This window comes from Fusarium verticillioides, chromosome 11 (assembly GCF_000149555.1).
Source record: "Fusarium verticillioides 7600 chromosome 11, whole genome shotgun sequence".
Taxonomy (NCBI): Eukaryota; Fungi; Ascomycota; class Sordariomycetes; order Hypocreales; family Nectriaceae; genus Fusarium; species Fusarium verticillioides.
Genome location: NC_031685.1, coordinates 1,134,585 through 1,156,503, shown reverse-complemented (window position 1 = coordinate 1,156,503; position 21,919 = coordinate 1,134,585). Strand labels below are relative to the sequence as shown.

The 21,919-nt window shown below is 49.1% G+C and overlaps 10 protein-coding genes across 11 annotated transcripts; 7 read left to right on the top strand and 3 right to left on the bottom strand.

Annotated features, from left to right (window-relative positions):
- Nucleotides 1-211: 211 nt before the first annotated feature.
- On the top strand, nucleotides 212-1,814 carry FVEG_10799 (hypothetical protein; the record flags this gene model as incomplete). The annotated part of the gene is made up of 2 exons (XM_018899970.1): nucleotides 212-271; nucleotides 321-1,814. 2 exons carry the CDS (start codon nucleotides 212-214, stop codon nucleotides 1,812-1,814), a joined length of 1,554 nt encoding a protein of 517 aa, XP_018758147.1.
- Nucleotides 1,815-2,761: 947 nt separating this feature from the next.
- FVEG_10800 (hypothetical protein) lies at nucleotides 2,762-4,444 on the top strand (the record flags this gene model as incomplete). The annotated part of the gene is made up of 3 exons (XM_018899971.1): nucleotides 2,762-2,989; nucleotides 3,041-3,143; nucleotides 3,189-4,444. The coding sequence occupies 3 exons, from the start codon at nucleotides 2,762-2,764 to the stop codon at nucleotides 4,442-4,444; spliced, it is 1,587 nt and encodes a 528-aa protein (XP_018758148.1).
- A 784-nt stretch (nucleotides 4,445-5,228) lies between these two features.
- On the top strand, nucleotides 5,229-6,782 carry FVEG_10801 (AAT family amino acid transporter; the record flags this gene model as incomplete). Its single annotated transcript, XM_018899972.1, has 1 exon — nucleotides 5,229-6,782. One exon carries the CDS (start codon nucleotides 5,229-5,231, stop codon nucleotides 6,780-6,782), a length of 1,554 nt encoding a protein of 517 aa, XP_018758149.1.
- A 317-nt stretch (nucleotides 6,783-7,099) lies between these two features.
- FVEG_10802 (hypothetical protein) lies at nucleotides 7,100-8,774 on the top strand. Its single transcript, XM_018899973.1, has 5 exons — nucleotides 7,100-7,282; nucleotides 7,344-7,773; nucleotides 7,830-7,947; nucleotides 7,999-8,048; nucleotides 8,096-8,774. Exons 1-5 carry the CDS (start codon nucleotides 7,150-7,152, stop codon nucleotides 8,700-8,702), a joined length of 1,338 nt encoding a protein of 445 aa, XP_018758150.1. The 5' UTR covers nucleotides 7,100-7,149; the 3' UTR covers nucleotides 8,703-8,774.
- FVEG_10803 (amidase) lies at nucleotides 8,671-10,439 on the bottom strand. The gene is made up of 4 exons (XM_018899974.1): nucleotides 10,092-10,439; nucleotides 9,934-10,035; nucleotides 9,093-9,886; nucleotides 8,671-9,047 (listed from the first exon to the last, which is right to left on the bottom strand). Exons 1-4 carry the CDS (start codon nucleotides 10,339-10,341, stop codon nucleotides 8,886-8,888), a joined length of 1,308 nt encoding a protein of 435 aa, XP_018758151.1. The 5' UTR covers nucleotides 10,342-10,439; the 3' UTR covers nucleotides 8,671-8,885.
- Nucleotides 10,440-10,512: 73 nt separating this feature from the next.
- FVEG_10804 (hypothetical protein) lies at nucleotides 10,513-11,526 on the bottom strand. Its single transcript, XM_018899975.1, has 2 exons — nucleotides 10,978-11,526; nucleotides 10,513-10,930 (listed from the first exon to the last, which is right to left on the bottom strand). The coding sequence occupies exons 1-2, from the start codon at nucleotides 11,483-11,485 to the stop codon at nucleotides 10,635-10,637; spliced, it is 804 nt and encodes a 267-aa protein (XP_018758152.1). The 5' UTR covers nucleotides 11,486-11,526; the 3' UTR covers nucleotides 10,513-10,634.
- A 460-nt stretch (nucleotides 11,527-11,986) lies between these two features.
- Nucleotides 11,987-14,532, top strand: FVEG_16890 (hypothetical protein). Of its 2 annotated transcripts, XM_018906126.1 has the most exons (7): nucleotides 11,987-12,078; nucleotides 12,133-12,264; nucleotides 12,311-12,385; nucleotides 12,434-12,577; nucleotides 12,625-12,941; nucleotides 12,997-13,895; nucleotides 13,942-14,532. In XM_018906126.1, the coding sequence occupies exons 1-7, from the start codon at nucleotides 12,041-12,043 to the stop codon at nucleotides 14,290-14,292; spliced, it is 1,956 nt and encodes a 651-aa protein (XP_018758153.1). In that variant the 5' UTR covers nucleotides 11,987-12,040; the 3' UTR covers nucleotides 14,293-14,532. The 2 variants fall into 2 exon arrangements, with proteins under 2 accessions (XP_018758153.1, XP_018758154.1); XM_018906127.1 differs by lacking the exons at nucleotides 11,987-12,078; nucleotides 12,133-12,264 and having other exon boundaries at nucleotides 12,290-12,385.
- A 173-nt stretch (nucleotides 14,533-14,705) lies between these two features.
- Nucleotides 14,706-16,248, top strand: FVEG_10805 (hypothetical protein). Its single transcript, XM_018899976.1, has 3 exons — nucleotides 14,706-14,866; nucleotides 14,912-15,897; nucleotides 15,946-16,248. Exons 1-3 carry the CDS (start codon nucleotides 14,747-14,749, stop codon nucleotides 16,160-16,162), a joined length of 1,323 nt encoding a protein of 440 aa, XP_018758155.1. The 5' UTR covers nucleotides 14,706-14,746; the 3' UTR covers nucleotides 16,163-16,248.
- Nucleotides 16,249-16,572: 324 nt separating this feature from the next.
- Nucleotides 16,573-18,706, bottom strand: FVEG_10806 (hypothetical protein). The gene is made up of 4 exons (XM_018899977.1): nucleotides 18,448-18,706; nucleotides 18,147-18,374; nucleotides 17,959-18,083; nucleotides 16,573-17,903 (listed from the first exon to the last, which is right to left on the bottom strand). Exons 1-4 carry the CDS (start codon nucleotides 18,604-18,606, stop codon nucleotides 16,640-16,642), a joined length of 1,776 nt encoding a protein of 591 aa, XP_018758156.1. The 5' UTR covers nucleotides 18,607-18,706; the 3' UTR covers nucleotides 16,573-16,639.
- A 901-nt stretch (nucleotides 18,707-19,607) lies between these two features.
- On the top strand, nucleotides 19,608-20,889 carry FVEG_10807 (hypothetical protein; the record flags this gene model as incomplete). The annotated part of the gene is made up of 2 exons (XM_018899978.1): nucleotides 19,608-19,804; nucleotides 19,920-20,889. The coding sequence occupies 2 exons, from the start codon at nucleotides 19,608-19,610 to the stop codon at nucleotides 20,887-20,889; spliced, it is 1,167 nt and encodes a 388-aa protein (XP_018758157.1).
- Nucleotides 20,890-21,919: the final 1,030 nt, after the last annotated feature.

The following is a 21,919-nucleotide window of genomic DNA, read 5'->3' as shown; positions in this document are numbered from 1 at the left end:
TCTGGTGGGCATTTCGACGCTAGCCAGCAGATCCAAGAACCACCAAATACTTCAATATCTCGTCGAAACATTCGCCCTTTTCAACACATCCATCCATCACTGAACCCGTCATACAGTTCCGGGGCCTACAAACAAGTGCAATAGTCACCGAGTGGACTAACCGAAAAGCGTTCCACAGCCAATAAGAAACCGGCCATCTGATATCGGAACCATGGTCTTCTCCGGTAAACCCTCGCGAGCATGTGAACCCTGTCGAGAGAAGCGCCGAAAGGTATGGTCCGTATGCACGTTTTCTTGCTAAAAATCTGACCTTGCTACAGTGTGATCTCAAAAAGCCCTCCTGTTCCACATGCATGAGGATGAAAATCTCCTGCTTTGGATATCGAGACGTTCACTCCGTCAAGATCAAAGACCAAACCTCAGCCGTCATAAGGAAAGTACAACGTCAGAGATGTGCCAACGCAAAAGAAAGCCCCGAGTCCTACAGCTCATCCAGTGATTGCAACTCTCCGGATCAGTCAATCCAGTCCAATTACATGGAGGTAGACTGTCTCCGAATCTCAAGTCCTCCTGAAGAACTTGCACTCGGGTACTTTCTTTCCATCTTCACACGTTCCGGCCCATTCGCATACCTTCATCAACACACGACTACTCTCGTCCTAGACGATGACATAATACAGGCCATTCATGCCCCAGCTCTCGCATCCCTAGCTCTCGAACATCGACGCGGTGACCTATTGCGTGCAGCCCGTTACCACTACTCCAAAGCCTTGACTCGGACGAACCAAGATCTAAGCGATCCACGAGTAGCCATCCTCGACAAGACTCTTCTCCGTGTATTGCTACTCTCAACCTTTGAGGGATTGGTGTTCGAAGGTCGAGGCTCAACAAGGAACTGGGAACTGCACGTTCAAGGCTCGTTAAGACTCTTGGTGATGCGAGGAAGGCAACAATTTCAGACCGAATTCGGGCGCAGACTATTCCACCATACCGCCATCAACGTGCTGACAAACTGCATAATGCAATCAAGTCCTATAGCGGATGACTTCTTGCAGCTCTACGATTATGCCCTTTCTGGCGAATCGGGACTCGATGAGTCCAGGGCTCGCATGATCGAATTCGTCTGTCAGTTCGCCAGAATGTCTGATGCTAGAAAGGGCATGTTGGCGACGGACTTTGTGAGGGAGTGCATGGAGCTTGATCAAAAGGCTGCCCTGTTCATCGATCTATTCTTCAAAGAACTATCTTATGAGGTTATAGACGTTAACTCCGACGAATACAGACAGAATGCTACGGGCACGGAGATCTGCGCTTACAAAGATACTATACACAGATACCAGTCTCAACAGTCAGCTCGTGTCTACAACACCGCTAGACTCATGCGATTGACAGTCAAAGAGTGGATATACAGCGTCTTCGACGGGAATCCCCATCGAGTCATCCTCAATGAACCCGACGACGACGACCCCCTGAAAGCCACCTGGAGCCAGCTTCCCATCAAGGCTGCGTTGCAAGCTAGCGACATCATTGACGACATGCTAGCTAGTGTTCCATACTCCCTAGAGCTGTTGAATACGCCGTTCCGAACAGCTTCAAGATATGTTGTCTGGCCACTGGCAAACGCTGCAGGGTCCGAGGTTTGCCCTCCGCCTGCTAGGTTGTACATCATCGACCGGCTGAAGGAGCTGGCTGTCAAAGCAAACCTTGACCAGGCTATGCAGGCGGCGAATATGCTGGAGGAGAGAGTGCCGTTAGAGGACTGGCAAGTTAGCCTTGATGGTAGATGGTACGTCGGTATGCTAATGACTATTTGACAGGATGCATCTTCTTCATCTCTCGTGATTAGTGAACAGGGAGTGATGTCTCATAATGGAATGAAAAGGATAAATGCATGGATGCTCGTTGTGGAATCAGCCCACGTGGGCATTGTGTATATAATGGAGTCATGCCGAAAGGGTTCATGCATAGTCTACTGTGCGCCCTTATCGAAGACGTCACTGCAAGGAATAATTGCGCAATTCGCATCCGTAAGACGAATCAACCTAATTTTAAGCTACCGAGTAATAGCCCTATGGGCTTGGCTCAATGAATGATCGACTAATGCCTTCGCCGCGAGTTGTATCCACTACGGAGCCGCATGTCGGACCCGAGTCAGTGGTTCCGCAAAGAGGATGATACAACATTGGAGCGATGGTTTAATCGATCTTTAATGTTAAGAGTATTCAGGTCAATGGTCCTCTGTATCTATCAAAGCGACTGGAGATCATCGTGGAACATCTTCTCGGAGGTGTTAGAGTCTTGGAGTTGTCAAATGTCCTGCATGACCCAACCGTTCGGTTCGATAGAATCTCCAGGATCTATCCGAAAAGACCTACTAGCAGGGTAATAGCGCCCTTAAATCGATATATTGTGGCAACATTCATTATGCGATTGCTAGTCTGTATGACGAAAAGCAGGCAGTGGAGGGATCGATCATAGAGGATCGAACGCCTTTCATGTAAGACAGTTTCTTGGAAGTTGTAACCGGGTTCCAACTGCACATGGCCCAGGGTCTAGAATGGGACCTAGGCCCGCACTTGTCAAGATTCCCTGCAAACCGAAGATATTGACCCTGTAAGTCACCAGGCACGTTGCCGGGACCCGGTTATCGACAGATCCTGCATGCATATTTAAGAGCATCGAAGGACGCCATGACAATTTACAGTTGCTCTCACCTTCGGATTCTTCCTCCATTGCCACTCCTCTTCAGGTCAACGATAACATGAGTGACGAGAAGCAAGTCGACCCCAAGGTCGCTAACGCAAGCTCTAGCAGCTCACTTAATGAGGGCGCCATTATCTCTGGCCGAGCTGCAGACGAAACTCTTGATCTCATCAAAAAGCATGGCCATGAAGTTGGGGAACTAACTCCCGAGAAGAAGAAGAAACTCAAGCGAAAGATTTACATCCACGTCCTTTTGCTTGTCACGTTCATCGACTTTATGCTCTATGTAAGTTAGCCAAATCTTCAGATGTGAGTGACACTAACAGCCTGGGGGCAGGTCGACAAGAGTACCCTGGGCCAGGCTACACTCCTTGGGCTTTTTAAGGATACGGGTCTCAATAATTCCGAGTACAACAACCTGAACTCTCTCTTCTACACCGGTTAGTCATCTTATTGTGTACAGTCAACACAGCTGACCCTTCCAGGTTACATTATTGGCCAGATTCCCGGTCAGCTTCTTATCCAAAAGCTACCCCTGCGCACGTTCATCTCAGGAATTATCTTTACTTGGGCTGTCATTGTCCTCCTCCACTGTGTCGCCCAAAGCTACGGAGCCCTGATCCCTCTTCGCTTCTTCCTCGGCTTTGTGGAATCCGCAGTCATCCCAGCTCTTGAGATTACGATGGCAATGTTCTTTACGCCTGAGGAGCTCCACCAGGTTCAACCTCTGTTTTACACTTCTTGCATCGGCTCGCCCATGTTCACAGGCCTTGTCTCATACGGTTTGCTGTATAGCAAAGCTAGCACTAGCCCGTGGAAGTTCTTCATGATCATCACTGGCGGTATATCGCTTGTCCTCTCGGTCATCACCTGGTTCTGGTATCCTAATAACCCCGCGACAGCCTGGTTCTTGACCACTGAACAGAAGGTCCATACCATTCGTCGCGTTCATGAAACCACTCGCAGCTCGATCGAGCAGAAGACGTTCAAGAAGCATCAATTCATTGAATGCTTGAAGGACCCCATCTCTTGGCTCTTCGCCTTCTCAGGCTTCACCCTCATGCTGGCGAATAACCTTCCATATCAGCAGAGCTTGCTCTTCCTAGACCTTGGTGTTTCCCCACTAGGCTCTACCCTTGTTTGGGTTGCTTCTGGCGGGTTTGCAATTCTTGCATGCATCACAGCCTCGCTTCTGATACGCTTCTTCCCTGGGCATAGCGCTTGGTGGGCTGCTCTTTGGTGCGTACCTTGTATTGCAAGTAGTATTGGCATGATAACAATTCCATGGGGCAACACTATTCCCATGCTTGCTTGCCTACTCCTGCCACCCAATTGCTTCGCGCAAACATGGATCATCTCTGTTGGCTGGGTATCATCCAGTTGCGCCGGTCATACAAAGCGACTCACCCGAAATGCCATGTTCATGGTGCTCTATGGAATCTCAAATATCATCTCCCCGCAGCTATGGAAGACTGGAGGGCCGCGTTACTATCCTGCTTGGATTGTCCAGATCGTGGCCAGTTTCACCTTGACGCCAATCCTTTTGATCACGATAAGGTTCATCCTCTCCCAAAGAAATAAGGAACGACGACAGTGGATTGCTGAACAGGAAGCTCTTGGTAACCATGGTGAAGGATATGTCGAACAAGTTGTGGATGGTGAGACTGTCAAGGTCAAGGTGGACGTTTCCATGTTAGACTTGACTGATCTGGAGAACAAGTACTTCCTTTATCCATTGTAGTTATCGCTAGATGCCATCTGTCAGGGTTCAAGCAAAGAATGCTTACTTTCTGCTACTTACTTAATGGTAGTATTCACCTCCAAGCAAATGATGGTGAACCTTGATGGGTAGTCAAGTGCCGTGTCTACGTCGACTCACAATTTGAAAGCCTGAATTCTTAACAGCTAGACAAATCAAGAGGTTATTTTAGTTCATGCAATCAATCTCAAGTGGATTCCTGAAAGGGTAGGTGGCAGTCAAGCACAGATTTGTAGCCTCCGCCCTAGAGCGACATCTCAACAAACCCCACCACGCCCAACTTGAACATCCGCCCTGGCTAGACATGACCTCTCACTAGCTCATTCAACTGAGTGAAAGTTCTTTACCTTAACGCACACTCTGATCAAGATTTACTTGATTTATTGTTGGGAAGTCATCTATTGATCGGGGAACGATAAGATGTCGCGCCAAGGCGGGTGTTAAATCGCTGCGGCCGACATCGTGGCGCTGGGATCTCAACACTTCAGATCCACATATTCCGTGGGGATAGTTCTGGAACCGGGGTAGAAGGGAATAGCGAAGACATCTCACTAAGCTATTATATAATGGATATCGACTTTTATGATTCTATGACTCCACATGTTCGCCTTTCATCGACAAGATGAGCAATCACTCGTATGTTGACCCCGAGTATTCGGACATGACTTACCATATCAGATCGCCCGAAATCGGCTGTCTGAAGAAGTGAAAAGTAGCCCTCTCGCCATCAGATTTTTAGGGATCTGCTCCTCATGTCGTTCGCGCCATGATGAACTACATGACCATGGATATCCAAGCCAAGACGGACCCTCACCCCGAGGTGAACGAATCGACACCCTCCACCAAGTCCGTCGAGCATGGCACCAACGACACTGAGCTTGAACGCGCCCTCCATGGCCGCCATCTCCAATTCATCGCCATCGGCGCCGCAGTCGGTACAGGTCTCTTCATCGGTACCGGCAACGCCCTCGCCACAGCTGGCCCCGTCTCCCTCCTCATAGCCTTCATCTTCGTCGGGAGTCTTCTCTTCGCAGTGATGACAGCCCTAGGTGAAATGGCAGCATACATCCCCGTCGCAGGTGCCTTTACAACATACGCCTCACGCTTTCTCGACCCAACATTCGGTTTCGCCATGGGTTGGATTTATTGGTTCAGCTGGACAATCACGTTTGCGCTTGAGTTGACAGCTGCGGGACTGATTATCCAGTACTGGGAGAAGGGCCTGAACATCGGTATCTGGATCGCCGTATTTTGGGTGCTCTTCACTGCTGCCAATTTCATGCCTGTTCGTTGGTTCGGCGAGTTCGAAATGTGGTTTTCAAGTATCAAAGTCATCACTATTATCGGCTTCATTATCTTTTCGATCTGTGTCAATGCCGGCGTCGGAGACCAAGGGTATCTCGGGTTCAAGTACTGGAAGGACCCTGGAGCGTTTAGTGAACATCTTGTCGAGGGAGATGTTGGACGTTTCGTCGGCTTCTGGTCGGTCTTGATCACCGCTGGTTTCAGTTATCAGGGTTCAGAATTGGTAGCCATCGGTGCAGGCGAAACAAAGGATCCGCGCAAGACGATCCCGTCTGCGATGCGTTGGACTTTTTGGGGCGTCTTCTCAATCTTCATCGCGACCGTGTTCTTCCTTGGCCTTAATATCCCGTCGACGAACAAAGACCTCCTCAGCGAATCGCAAGATGCCTCGGCGTCTCCCCTGGTTATTGTCGCTCAATTGGCTGGTGTTCCAGTACTACCTTCTATCCTCAACGCAGTTCTGTTGACTGCTGTATTGACTGCTGCAAACTCGGACGTGTATTCCAGCAGCCGCATTCTCATTTCTTTGGCAGATTCGGGCCACGCGCCGGCTTTCCTGAAGAAGACGAACCGATTCGGAACGCCTTATAATGCCGTCGGGGTTTGCGCTGCTGTCGGCTTTTTGTCTTTCCTCAATCTTTCCAACGACGGAACTGTTGTGTTCAACTGGTTCTTGAGTATTACTTCTGTTGCGGGATTTATCGCATGGGCTATCATTTCGCTCTGTCACATTCGGTTCATGAAGGCCTTGGCTCTCCAAGGGATTTCCCGATCCGAGTTGCCCTATGTTGCGCCTTTGCAGCCATATTTGTCCTGGTATGGTTTGTTTTTCAGCGTGTTGATTATTATTACGAGTGGATTTCAGGTGTTTATTGAGTGGGATACCAGCTCCTTTTTCACGGCGTACATTAGCCTGATCTTGTTCATTGTCATGTTTGTTGGTCACAAGTTGATCTTTGGGACTAAACTGGTTCCGCTGAGCGAGATGGATATCATTACCGGGAGCGATATCTAAAAGTGCATTAGATAAGATATGAAATAATACAAGTAATTTGATCTGCCGTGTGTCAGGCTATGGATCTTCATTCCTTCACACTTGATCATTCTTCTCAGTGAGTGAGTGACCTTCCAGGTTAAACAAAGATCTCGTATCCGGTTATTGCCTAGCCCTTCAATAGCCAGCGACGAATCGATTGGCCGACAAGAGCGGAGAATTACGGCAGCACCAATGAGATCGATCCTATTTTCAGCCGAAGATCCCGGCCTCTGATTACCTCAGCGCTATTGATATGCTATCGCTATCGCGCGTCAACTTAACTCGGGTTAGTGAGATCTGTTTCCAAACAATTTTGAGATCCCCCGGGGACACGAGGCCTTTCGACATGTTTCGGGACGCGTCAATACATTCGCTGATACCAACGACGCTGCTTCTTCTCTGCCTTGATGCTGGTTACGTCTTGGCAGCTTCGGAAGCCTCGGGCCTTGATCGCTGTCCAGATTATGTCGCTAATCATGGTGAGTAATATCTCATCGATCCATCGTCATCATGGCCTTGAGTACTGAGCGAATATTGCAGCGCCATTAGTATGGCTTCATCCAGAGGATCGCTTCATGCCTAGCGATTTATCAGCTCACCTCATCAACACAATACCGAAACTCAATGAGCAACCGATTAGTGGGCCGCCTTCCATCGACCTCTCGAATCTTGGGGAGCTCAACAGCTATGGTGGTGAAGACGTTGCGCTCACAGCCAAGGAAGATCCTCTCACTTATCCTCAATGGATTCTGGGTGAAGCGCCGGATGATTCTGGCCGGATAGCCAACTCTGTACCCTGCGCTGTGATCTTGGTAGAGAAGAGCGCCGTTGACATCGATGCATTCTACTTTTATTTCTACTCATTCAACGAGGGACCAAATATCACTCAAGTTATGGAGCCCATCAATCATTTAGTCGGAGATGAGAACCTGTCATCAGGCATGCACTTTGGCAACCATGTTGGAGACTGGTAGGTCTGCTCCCACTCACAGTCAGCTCAGCGGTTCTTCTAACCTTCGGTATCAGGGAGCACAATATGGTCAGATTTCACAACGGGACTCCTGTTGGTATTTACTACAGCCAGCATATCGACGGCGTTGGTTTCAAATGGGACGACTCGACGATCAACATTACTGACGGAAGGGTAGGAGGAGTGATCATCCCCTCAGAATTCATTGGCTAACAAGCATATCAGCCTATCGTGTACAGTGCTCTCGGTTCGCACGCCAACTATCCACAAAGAGGGTATGTAATATGGCTATATTCTCAAACAATGACTCACCAAGCCACAGCCACCAAATTCACAACGCGGCAATGTTCGACTACTGTGACGAGGGCAAGCTATGGAACCCAGCCCAATCAGCCTACTACTATCGTTTCAATCCCGATTCTTTCACCATTATCCCGATTATTTCGCCATTTGAACCCGCTTCGACTGAGCCCGCTCAGAACTACACTTCGTGGTTCGACTTCACTGGCCACTGGGGCGACATCAGCTATCCCGACTCTGACCCACGGCAAGAAACGGTGCCGCACTTTGGTCTCAAACGCTTCAACTCTGGACCCAACGGACCTCGCTTCAAGCATTTAATTCGTAAGGGTCTTGTGCGTGATCATGCGCGAAAGATGGGCTGGAAAGAGTGGGCAGTTGGTGTTTTTATGTACTGGTATCCTTGTTGCATACGAGGCTGGAGATTATGGAGGTCTCTCGGGATCATGGCCGTGATGATGTCGGCGTTTATCCTTGCCGTTGTGTACGGCATTAGAAGATTGAAGACGTGGAGGCAGAGACAGGTTTACACGAAACTGAAGAATGATGATATTCAGATGGAAGAGTTGAGGCGGGAAGAGGAATTCTTGATAGGGTCTGATGATGATGAGGATGATCATCGAAGATAGACGGGTTGGTTTTTCTTTACTGTTCAAATAGATATAGAATTAGACAAGCAACAAGACTTTCGATCATCCATCCCCTTGACTCCCCTGTGAATAAGAACTGAATATTTCTTAATAATCTAGGCTAACCTTGCAACAACGCTTTTGGGATGTCATCGGCGAGCCAAGTGACTAACCCAGCATAGACTACTTTTTCCACCCACCCTCAGCCTCGAAGATTTTACCAACAGCCTCGCTCACCTTGAGGAGGTGACGATCACGAAGTCTTGCAGACACAAGGGAAATCCCCACAGGTAAATTACTCTTCCCACGAAAACCTGGGATATTGACCACTGGCGTATGTAACGCCTACCTAGGTTAGCAAAATCCAAGATCCAGCATAGATCAACTCACCGTCCAAGTCGCCGCAAAAACAGGGCTTCCTGTGTTCCCAAGGCCTTCAGGAGCTTCGTCAAAGACACTCGGAACCAGCACTGCGGCATACTTATCTGCCAGCTCATCGAACCGCGGTCGTAGAGCTGCAAGCCCATCATATGCATCGAGCTGGGTCTTTCGCGAGATCTTGTGCTTCTCTTGAACACCTTTCGCCAACACTGGATCAAGCTTGTCCTTGTCTTGGTAATACTCTGGCCACAGGCTCGTTGCACCCTCGAGACGCACGAGGGTCAAGTGCCAGTCAATCACTTTACCAAAGTCTGTGCCGAGATCAAGCTCTTCAACTTCGGCGCCATGCGCTTTTAGAAGCTCTACAGCTTTATCCATAGCCGCGATCGTGCCCTCTCCAGCTAAGTCCCACTTTGAAGTCCTGCATACAGCAAATTTCGAGCCTTTGATATCCTCAAACGTGCTCTTCTCGTCATCGTGCAAAGCAAACACGTCACTTAGGATCTCAAAATCCGAAATGCTTCGGGAAAAGAAGCCAATCGTATCAACGGTCGGAGCACAGAACTTCTGTCCCTCTCGTGTGATAGCTCCCCAAGTAGGCTTGAAACCGTAGATGCCGTTAAACGCAGCCGGTCGAACGATGGAGCCTACAGTCTGGGATCCTAGTGCAACGGGGATCTGAAAGTCTGCTACTGCGGCGGCTGAACCGGCTGAGGAGCCTCCTGGGGTATGAGCGGTACTATGTGCATTGCGAGTAGCTGGACCTGTGAAGGATGCGGCAAACTCAGTTGTTGTAGTTTTACCTGGAAGTTATTAGAAATCGGTGTTTAGAAAGGTTGGATTGGCTTACCGAAGATCAGGCATCCTGCTTGACGGAGAATCATGACCGACCCAGCGTCGATTACGGGGTGATCGTTCTTATATATAGTTGAACCATGTTCGGTCGGCATATCTGATAACTTGTCAGTGACTGGTTCCGCACTCTAAAGAATGCTTTGGGATGTTGACCTTTGGTCAATATGATGTCCTTTATACCAACAGGAAGTCCATGCAGTGGCCCTCGCTGATCCTTTGGGGTCTGGTCTAATTTTCTAGCCTGTTCCAAAACAGCCTTGGGGTCAAGATATGCCCAAGCCCTCACATCGTCATCTCGTTCCTTGATTCGCTCAAGTAGCGATGAAGCATACTTCTCAACTGTGAAATTACCGGAGCGGATGTTCTCCAAGATTTGTGTCGCTGTGTGATGCCACGGCCCCATGTTTTGGCAGGAGTTTCTAGAAAGATAATTGTCAACGGACTTTGGTGAGAACGTGATTGAGCTCTTGATGCAGTTTGTGGCTTCAAGTTCCCCGCTCGCTGACAGTGATGTAGATCCACTGAGGTGAGGGGGTTCGGATCCTGGTCCGACACGTTTGATCAGGAACTTATCTGACCGGACAATGCCTCCCCAACGAGCCTCAGTTCGAAATCTCACATCTCAAACTTCATAATTCTTATTTGTCATATTTAGGCGCATCTTATTGCAGTATCAAAGCCAGGTCCAGCCACTGCTCATGGATCGCTGCACCAACCGCCATCAACAACATAAGAACTGCCCGTCACTGCACTAGCTTCATCACTACCCAAAAACACAATCACTTTAGCTACTTCCTCCGGCTCTAGATCTCGCTGCAAACTCTGGCCGCGCATAACCTCCTCGCGATACTCGGGCGTGAGAACCTCATCCCTCTGTCGCTGGGTCGCAATGGCACCAGGCATAACACTATTGATGCGAACGTTGTACTTGCCATATTCTTTACTCTGAGTACGCGTAAGACCCATGATCCCCGCTTTGCATGCACCGTAGACTTGGCGTGTTAGGAGACTGAAATTTCAGACAGGAATGTCAACGTACCTGGAGTTCCTTGAGCGGGGATGCGCCAGGTGATTGACCCAAGATTGATGATGCTCCCGCTTTTTGCCTCTCTCATCGCCGGAAGAACAGCTTGGCTCATGAAGAAAACATGCCGAAGATTGGTGTTGATGTTTACTTCCCAATCTTCAGGCCTGACATTCTCTGTTTCAAGCCTGGCTCTGTTTCCAGCAGCCGCAGCGTTGTTGACCAAGATATGTATCATGCCATGTTTATCTTGGATGTTCTTGACCGTGTCTTGTAGCCTTGGTAAATCTGAAACGCTGCAATTGTAGAATACCGGTGCTTTGGCTTGCACATTGGCGTCTTTGGCGCGCGATACAGCGCGGTCAATTGTCTTTTTCGCTGAGTCCTCAGCGATGTCGATGAAGATGACCTGGCTGCCCTGTAGCGTGAACAACTCCACTGTAGCAGCACCGATGCCTTCTGCACCGCCTGTAATGAGCACGGTCTTGTCCCGTAGAGTGGGGTAAGTAGCGTGAGTTGCCATGACTGCAAGGAGATGTCGATAAGAGTTGGAAATGGATATTTAGAGGGAGATATCGTGATAACAATGTCTTGCCTGACCCCTCACTGATGCCTTACAGATGCAAGCCACTTTCAAGTGATGTAATGCGCAGAGACAACGTTACAATGGTTCGTGACCATTTTACAGAGACTCCATTCATTGGTGTATGAGCGGAGTTACTGTAAGGAGTCTAGCTAGGTTCTGAAGTACGTATCATCACTCTAACAATAAGTTAGGCTGCTCAGCAGCGTGACAATCATGTTGCAACACATATTTTCTGACAAAGATAGTATGGGAAATCGCCTGAATATAACAGAACGTAGCATCCATTCTCGACCTGCCCTTCTGACTTCATTTCACTCTGGCCCGATAAGCTCCGGTGGGGTAATAGATATCTGCTAGCTTCCGCTCACGTGCCTCTGAATGATTGTTCCAAGATCCGGGTTCCGTCCCCATCTCCTGTCTAGATCTGCGGGTCGCAACAACTCGGATGAGTTTTATCACCCGTCCCGGCCTTTGAACGGCTGTTTCATCAGAATGGAACCCCGGAGCAAGCAGGCTTGTGAACCATGCCGGTAAGATACCCGTGATTAGAAACATCGGATTCAATTGGGCTGACATTCGTATAGGAAAAAGAAGAGCAAATGCACGGGTGAAAGGCCGACATGCTCTTTCTGTGGACGGCTTAATCAAGTATGCACTTACCGGTCTCCGGAACCAATAAGAACTACTGCACGAAAAAGTCATAGAGTCACCAAAAGGTAGGGCTAACCATACCAGTCAATGAGAGGAAGCTAACACGAACAGTGCCCAAAGAGATGACTTACAGGAACGATTCCAAATACTGGAATCACAAGTGAAAGGAATTTATGAGTTACTTCAGTAGGTTCACCCTCTGTCTTATGTTATAGGCAGTGACTCATTTTCTAGACCATCGTCAGCCTCAGCTACTGGACCCGGGCCTTCTCCAAGTACTTCTGCAAGTATCCCATCTACAAATTTGCAAGCAGAGTACAGCGCAAGTCCTGGCATGACTTCTCTCCCACCTACTGATACATCCTTTGATGTGAACAAGTATGTCGCTGTCGCTGCCCCAATATTCTTGTTACTGAACTTTCCAGTCCACATGTACCGTCAGGCGTTATAGACCATCTAATAGAGATCTTTCGTGTCAAACTACACCTCCAGCCTTTGCAACTATTCAACATATCTGAACTCAAAGACACTCTCACTTCGGCACCTCAATATCTTCTCTACAGTTTCTTGGCACTCACTGTGCGGTATAGTGCGCATGAATTCTTCAATGGCAAACAGGCCAAGGCGGTTGAGTTGTTTGGTAGCTCTGCACAGCAAGAGGTTGCCATCCTTGCTTCTCAGGGTATTCCTAAGCTCGAGATTGTGCAAGCTTTATGCTTGCTTGTCCTAGTTGATGTCGCAGGTAAGTCTATTTCAGATGCTCCTTGTTAACGATAAACTGACCTAGGGTAAACCAGCTTGTAAGCCAGGCCGAGCGTGGATGAGCATCGGAACAATGTCCCGACTTGAGGCTCTCCGAAAATTGTCCCAAAGTTCTTTCTATGAATCATCACCCGACCTTGAGGCCAGCCTGAGATGCCATTGGACCGTTGCTCTCCTAGAGCAAACATTCATGCCTCAAGAGCGTAGTAGTATATACGACAATGACGAACACAGATACCCAGCTAGCGCTCGTAGGCCACCTTCACTTCCGCCCACGAATGATGGCGAGTGCCCTCCAGATCTCTTCTCAGACGATGCATCCGAGGATCTGGGAGTGACCGCATATTATATCAGCGTTATCGAGATGTGGGGTCACCTCTCATCATACATGCACCAAGTCAGAATCGGAAAAGCAGAGACAGCATGGTTACCGGGTTCAATGCATTACATCCTCTGTGCAGAGCTTTACAGACATGAAACCAAGCTTCCCCATAGCCATCTGCTAAGAAACGTCCATTTCACGAAAAGAATGGCCGCTGAGCTTCAGGATCAGCGCGAATACTGGATACCATGGCTTCTCATGCAAGTAGTTACTCACGCCATCACCGCTATTCTACATCATCCTTTCATCCACCTGGTGGCTATGCGAGATAGATCTAGCGGACTTCAGGCCCGTTCCTTCTTGCAGCAGACTGTCGATCAGGCTCTATTTAATTCAGCATGGGTGTTTAAACTCTTGCGCTTATGTGAGGAGCTGCACTTCGAAATCTGCGACCCTTTAGTAGGGCAGCTAGTAGCTGTAGTCGCAACGATACCTTGGCTATTCCAACGTGCGATTGATCCGAAAGTCGCCGGAAAGGCAAAGGGCGATCTAGAGTGGTGCAAAGGGTTCTTGGAGAGACTGTCATCGACATGGCCGCACATTGCGCAAAAGGTGCGTATCTCGTAGCCACTCAGCCCTGGCGCTAACATGGTTTCAGCTCGAATTACTACAGACCTTGGACTCTACCGCAGACAATAGCTCACAGCCGCCAGCTGGTAAGGGCATCTCTATTGTTTTCCATCCAGCTCTGTTTTGGGCTCTGGTAGATCCCAAGATCAGCCAGATGACGCCCATGTGCGGAGAGAGTTCAAGTCGTCCGCAAGATGCTATGATTCGCATCTCAACGCATTACATCCATCCTTTGACTGAGACACAGGTGAGCCAGTTGGCGCCGAGTCAAAGAGAGGAGTCATTTGATCCTTTCATGTTTGACGTTGGGGAACTTGAGGAAGTGAATTTGAACGATATCTTCTCACAATTCATGCCAGACATATATGACATACAGTGACCTCAGTCACTTTCTTATTCTCCGACTAACATCTTACCTTAACCGAACAATCGCAATCATATCTGTGTCTTGTATGCTATCTATAGATCAAGCCCAAGTGGCTTGCAGATATTATCATCTTTTCTCAATCGAGCATCCTGAAGGAGGATGGGGCTAAACATTGAGGTAGGATATATTTTGAGAGGAGTTGGAGTTGAAATTTAGAACTTCCGGAGATCTAAGATCTATTATACTTCCTCGATTTTATTAAGCTATCAATTTGACATGCCGCAAGTTGGATCTCTTTGCGGAAGATCCGCTCACGTGCACGGCACATCGACACTGTAGATAGGGTCGCACAAGAGTTCACATCCGTCCCCACCAGACACTTGAGTGCAGTATATCAGACGTCAGTTTTCAACCAGACGCTCAATCTGACCTACCAAACAGCATCGCCTGCCTCCATCTCCTCATCATGGATCAGACAAGCAAGATCGTAGTTATTGGCGCAGGCCTTTTTGGCCTCACTACAGCCAAACAGCTCGCGCTAGAAGGTCACCAGAACATCACTGTCCTTGATAGGCATATGCCGCCTGTGAGTACCCCAGTTTCAGTGACGTGGATCCGCTAACCTCTTCAGGTGCCGGATGGTTCCAGCTCGGACATCTCCCGAGTCATCCGATTTGATTATGCCGACACCGATTACTGTTCCCTTGCGTATGAAGCTTATCGCAAGTGGTCTCGGGACCCCAAGTACAAGGGTATCTTCTACCAGACAGACTATGTCATTGCTGGCTCGAGAAGTACGCCTGAGAAGTCTTGGACAGATAAGACGATCGCTCAGCTTGATAAGCGACAGCTGCCTTATATCAGATTGACAGATGCTGCTGATACAAAGCGGAGATTCCCAATTTTGACTGGTGAACTTGCTCAACCTAACTTTGAGGGCTACTTGAACAAGTCTGGCGGCTGGGCTGATGCGAATAAAGCCATCAAGCAACTCCGTGATGAATGTCTTGAGCTAGGCATCTCCTTTATTGCTGGTCGAGCTGGAACCGTAGTCGGCTTTGACAACGACGCTCAAGGCGTGATTAAAGCAGTCAAGACCCTCGAAGGAACACCTGTTCGAGGAGATCAATTCATTCTTGCAGCAGGCGCCTGGTCTTCGGGTATCGTTCCCACTTATAACTCTACACTATCAACAGCACAAGCGCTCGGCTTCCTTCGCCTCTCAGACGATGAGATGATCAAGTACAAGAACATTCCCATTTACATGAACTACGCCACCGGATGGTTCAACTTCCCCCCGCATGAAGATACTAAGATGCTCAAGTTTGCTGTACACGGCTGGGGCTATACTCGAGCACCCTCGAAGGGCGACAACAACTCTGTCCAGTCCAACGTCTCGGTTCCTCCACCTGTTTCTCGGGAGCGAAAGAACTTTGTTCCAGCTGATGCTGAGGAGCGTCTTCGAGCGGGCTTGCGCGAGATGTTGCCAGAGCTAGCTGATCGTGCCCTTGCCAGGGTAGCTCTGTGCTGGTACACAGATACACCTACTGGTGACTTCATCATGGACTATCATCCTGACTATAAGAACCTATTTGTTGGCGGAGGCGGAAGTGGACAGTAAGTGAGAGCAGCCCTTGTTATCAACACCTAACTAATATCCCTTAGCGCCTTCAAGTTCCTCCCTGTCTTGGGCGAGTGCATGGCATCGGCTTGGAAGCAGAGGCTACCCAGTCACTTAGCAGAGAAGTGGAAGTTCCATACTGAATATGAGCATCGTCAGGATACCTTCCTTGGTGATGGCAGTCGAGGTGGTCCAGAAAGACGAGAGCTCAGTGCAGCCGAGAAGGCGAAATTGGATGGAGGAGAGACGTCCAAGCTGTAGTCAGTTATAACTTATTGGTCTTTCGTAGAGTACGTATCCTTTCGTATCAGCAATATATTCCGTAAGATACATCCATCCAAATGCGACTGGTTACCTACGTATATTGAATTGTCAATCAAACGGACCTCTCGGTACTATGGATGACGGCTGCCTATAAGGTTAAGCTTTAGGTTGCGAACACAGATGACCTCTTGGTACAATATCGTCAATGCTACAATAGCTACGGGTATGAGTCAAGGTCTAACCAACGTCAGTTTAGCTTAGGATAAACTTTATCTATTCTTGCCTGGTCAAATGCGGTTGCGCCAACACTGCAATCCCCGACATCGTCTGATCTAGTCGGATGCAGCCCTGCAATACTAGTTTAGGTTAAGGTTTAGAGACGCGATCCCTTCACAGCAGGAATGTACTTCATGTCAAATATGTAGATATGTATTGCTTGATATAACAATCTGGACTACCTGTATGCTAATGCGTTTAATCAATGACCTTGGGCTCCATTTCGATATCCTTCTTCTTTCCGAGGACTTCCTTCTCTTGGTGGACGGCCACATGGTTGTTAAGCAAGTGGCTGGGATCACGGATAAAGCAGGCCGCGATGATGGCCAATACACCCAACGGGATGGTCGAGTAAAACACGGTTCTGAATGCATGAGCGTATGTGTTCTTGAACGCGGCAGCTGTGGCTTGGAGAACTGGCTCTGTTACATTGGGGACCTTGGCCATGGCCATAGGAACACCGACTGCATTCTGGATGACAGCTGGAATCAAGGTAGGCAGGTCTTTGGGAGAGTATCCCGCACCGATAGCAGCCCCGGCAATGTTGTTGCCGAGGTCGCGGTTGACGATAGAGGTCAAAATCGTGCTGAACATGGCGTTACCGAGCGATCCACCAGCGCTACGGAATGTACCCATAAGACCGGCCGAGACTCCGAGGTCCTCTTGAGGAACCAAGAGACCGGAAGAGACGTAGGACAAGACTGTGACCCAGGTGAAGCAGGACTGACCGAACATGGGGAGGATAGTCCAACCAGTCTTGTTGTTAGGGACCACGGCGGCGTATGATGCGGTGAAGACAGTCTGCATGAGAAGGGCGAAGACAAACTGATACCGGATGTGCTTGAGCTTGTGAACAAGACTAGGCATGATCCAACCTCCAATGATTCCGGACATGCTTGCGGGAACTGAGATGACACCGATTTCGATAATATCATTGGTGAACATAAACAGAGTGCCCTGGTTGCCGAGCGTGACAATTCCCTGCCAGATCATACCAGACACGAAGAGGACAACAAGGTACACAGTGAATTCTCGGTACATGCGAAAGATCTTGATGGGGAAAAGTGGCTTCTTCGGGACGGTAAAGTCGTAGACAAAGGCTGCGATGAAGATACAGGCACCGATCGAGATAGTTGTCGCAACGAGGGTCATGGACCTATGGGTAGCGCCGAGGAAGGTGACACCGATCAGGAATACTGTAATGCCAGTAGCAAAGAGGAGAAGTCCAATATAGTCGAGCTCCTTGACTTGCTGCCAGCGGGTCCTCTCAAAGTCATGTTGGGGTCGAGATGGAGGGAAGTAGCAGATGAAGGTTCCGATCAGACAGATAGCAGCGTAGATGATGGTGATATAGTAACACCACCTCCAGCTCGCCTTGAGATATAGATGGGTGGCGATGAGGCCGGCTAATGAACCCCAAGGGATGGTGATGCAGAACTCGGTCCAAGCCAAGCCGATACCTCTGGAAATGAAATCAGAAACTGGTCTCGGGCCAAAGTTTGAACGAAAATACGTACCTGTACTTGTTGGGCAGGAGCTCGGCGATTCCAGGATACGCGACCATAATGGTACCAGCACCAAAGCCTACCAAAGTAGTTCCAGCAACAATGTGTAGTGTAGTCTGCGAAACAGCACAGACAATCTAGACAGCAATTCTGTTAGACAAGAGGTATTCTCCATTTGCAGAACATGTCTGGCAACTTACACCACCGACCAGGACGATAGTCTGCCCGCACAATAGGACATATCGACGTCCAAACACGTCACTCAAGCCACCAGCAATAGAGAAGGCGACGGCAGAGCCGATGGACCAACTACCAGGAATCCAAGCGATGTTCTCGGTGTCTCCCAATGCCATACCGATCTGCTGAAGGATCTGAGTAGGCATGATGAATCCGGTCGCGATGGCGGGAACGTAGGTCAGGCCCATGAACTACAAGGAAGAGGTCACTTGTTAGTACAGCCCAGATCGCCATATTACAGCAAAGTTGAGCAGATAAACTTACAAAAACAGCCAACATTGTGGATATAGCGACTTTGGGTGTCGGCTCGAGGTCGGGGTTTTCGACATATTCAATTGAAGGGGGCCGCTGGTCATCCGTGGGCTGGGTTGACTTCTTCATGTCGCTTGCAGGCGCTGCAGAAACCTCTGGGTCGGACGCCATGTTGACAAACTCCAATTGCCTTTGAAGACTATGGAATAATGGATCGTGGCAGAAATGAGAGGCGGTTGAGGATGAGATATACCACCTTGAGACGTGGAGTTGTACGAGTTTGAAAAATTAGTTGACCTGGAGACGGGGCCCAGGCTTATATAGATTGACCAACTGGAAGGTTACGCTGATGCTAATTAAACTTTGACTAGTTGTGTGTGATAGAGCAATTGCCCCAGGAAATTGAAATAATGCGGGGAGGCTTGACACTACTGTAGCGCCCTATGAGCAAGGAGATGTAGCAGCATAGGGTAATCGCTCGCTTCTTCTACCCCGCAAGATTGTACAAGGTAAACCTCGGTCAATAAATAATTAGCATATTGTGCAAGATTGGGGTGAGTCAATGGGATTGAGTCGAAAAATCTGCCGTGATTGCCGCGTATGGAATCAAGAACCGTGCGGCGGCCGTCCATCACAATGAGGGGAGAGGGATAGCTCCACGTGGGGGACTTCGATAAGACGGCAGAAACTTCAAACAAGGCTCCAGACGCAAGCTAGTGCAACCGAGAATCGAATGGGGCCCCAGACGTAATCTGCGGAGAGGCTCAGCCCCTTGTCTCAAGATCTTGGGGAAGCAAACTCAAAGGGCTCTTTGGCCATACATGGGATAGCATCAGACAAAGCATCGGTGTTCGCACCCCGAATAGTCTAGATATTCGGTCAGGAGGACACCGAGACGCATGATCGAAACGATCACAGCTTCGGGCCAGTGAAAGCTTAATATTTTGACTCCATTCCGGTTGTGCATCACGGCAAATACGTGGCATGAAGCCGCTACTAGAGGCCATATGTAGATTGCAATTCTTGATCAGGACCACCCATGTGGACTTCGCACACAGCCAATGGAAGTGTTACAATGACCGACCTACTCAAGACAGCGTGGCAGGTTAAAGAACCCCGTCTGTCCCGCCTTACATCACGTAGATTTTTTAGATACCACCATCACAAATAAAATGGCCGATTTTCACGCTAATGCCCAGTTGGTAAAGGAGAGCCCGCCCTGGACGCGCCGCGTCGCATACAATGTCCAAATCCGGGCAATACAAGCGACTCTCACAACCATTGACTGGTTGGGCTCGTTCAGCAGAACTTCTGCCAACGCGCCCAATATTGTCAAGACATACAATGTGAGAGGTCATTTGCCTGTGCGGTAAGTTGTCTGCAAGAATTCTCGACGCCTCGGTTTCGAATTTGCGTTCCCGAGGAGCGTCTGCATTTCGAAGTCTGTCTCTCTCTTCACGTTCCAAAGCTGATCAGCGTTATAGCATTTTTCTTCCTTCTTCCTATGAAGCCGGCTCATCCGAAACGCTTCCAACACTGTTTACTATTCATGGTGGCGGCTTTTGCATAGGCTCCTCCCAGGATGATGACGCCTGGAACCGTTCCTTTTCCGACACTCACTCCGTGTTGGTCATTGCACTGAACTACAGCAAAGCCCCAGCCGCCCCCTTCCCTACTGGCTTAGATGATCTTGTCTCGCTATACCACGCCGCCTTAGATGATGAGTCTCTCCCTATTGACAAAGCAAACGGCGGACGTGTCGCTATCTGTGGGTTCAGCGCAGGCGGCAATCTGAGCTTGGGCTTGTCTCAGCGCCTGCTCCAGTCCGACCACTGCACTTGCTACCCTCGTGCAGCCATCTCTGTCTACGGCGCACTTGATCTCAGCCGTTCCCCAGAGGCAAAAATTATTACGCGTCAGTATAAAACGGATGCTAGTCTCGGCTCCTCGCGCACGTCCGCACGCGACCTCCTCCTCAATATGGCCCCGCTCTTCGATTGGAGTTATCTGCCCGTTGGACAAGACTTGCGAGATCCTTTTGTCAGTCCTGGACCGTGCGCTGATCCAGAGGATCTCCCTCCCCATGTATTCATCATCGCATCGGAGTTGGACATGTTGGCAAAGGAGAGTCTAGAGTGTGCAACCCGTCTGGCACGAGCAAGGGGAGGCTCCGGAATATCGGACGCCGATTCGGAGGTTGCTTGCTGCGGGCGTTCAGAACCTGGAAAACCTGGGGAGCTGGAGTTGGAAGATAAGCGATTCGCTTGGCAGGAAACCTTTCCTGACGGCAGCGTTAGATGGCTCCTGGTGCCGGATGTCCTGCACGGTTTCGATAGCCTTCCTATGCGTGAGAGGGTTGGGGACAAAGAGACGATAAAGGATGCAGAGCTCAAGACAAAAGCATATTGCAACCTACTAGGTGACTGGCTTCTTAACACTGTCTTCGTTGCTTGAAGAAAAGATCACAGACAGCCTCGCTTCAGTTCTTAGGTCAACCAATCGCCAGTTATTTCATCAAACATACATGCTAGTTAGATACGCCTTAGCTCAATGTTCCTCCAACAGCTTGTTTATAATTAGTCCGGCTTGACTCTGGGGAATTGCCTACTTCAGAAATTACCAAAAACAATGACTGATCAGAACGTACTGTATATGAAAGATAAAATGACACAAACTTATCAATATCGATCTATTTGTAATAAGCCAGTGCCAAGAGAATCTAGACTCTTTGGAGCGTATGCCTGGATTGTGTCTGACCCAAATTGGTGAACGAACCGGTGGATAGAGTTGGTACAGGGACAGGCATGCTTCGAATGCCACCTTGCATACCCTAACCTTGCAAAGTATATCGGAAAGGGCCCGAGTTGCATTCTCGGTAGATCCTAAGACACTCGGGCATCAGCCGCTCATGGTAAGTACAGTACAACCTCATATCAGTCCATTGCAGAGTGGTCTCGGCTTCCAGCACCAGATTCCTAACCCATCGATGCCACTTGCCTGGATGCCTACGATCTTCCGTTCTGAGTTGATGTATCTGGATTCCGTTTCACACAGAAACGGGGGAGGTCGCTGGGCCTAGTCTAACTTATCTAAATTACCAGTATCTTACTTGGAGCGGCTGCCTAACCCATAATGTCTCAATGACTGCCATTGTATGTTTGATGAGAATTTATCGACCTGGTCTCCCAATGCAGCCATAATCTACTGCGTAGGTCTCGAAAGCTGTCCACAACATCCTCTATCGTTTGTTCGCCAAGTACATTCTTTCAAGTTGTCATATGCTAGTCGAGATGTCATAGGACTTGAACAAGTAAAATCTTGATACCGGTCGGGTAAGTCAACTCGCAAACCGATTTGTGAAACTAGCAGCGAATGATAACTGCTTGATAATCTGAGCGTTTTAACAGCCGAAGGATCCTACGCATCTTGTCCATGGCCGTTTATGTCCCTTCGAAATGCCATCGGAGGCTTGCTCGCAATGTCA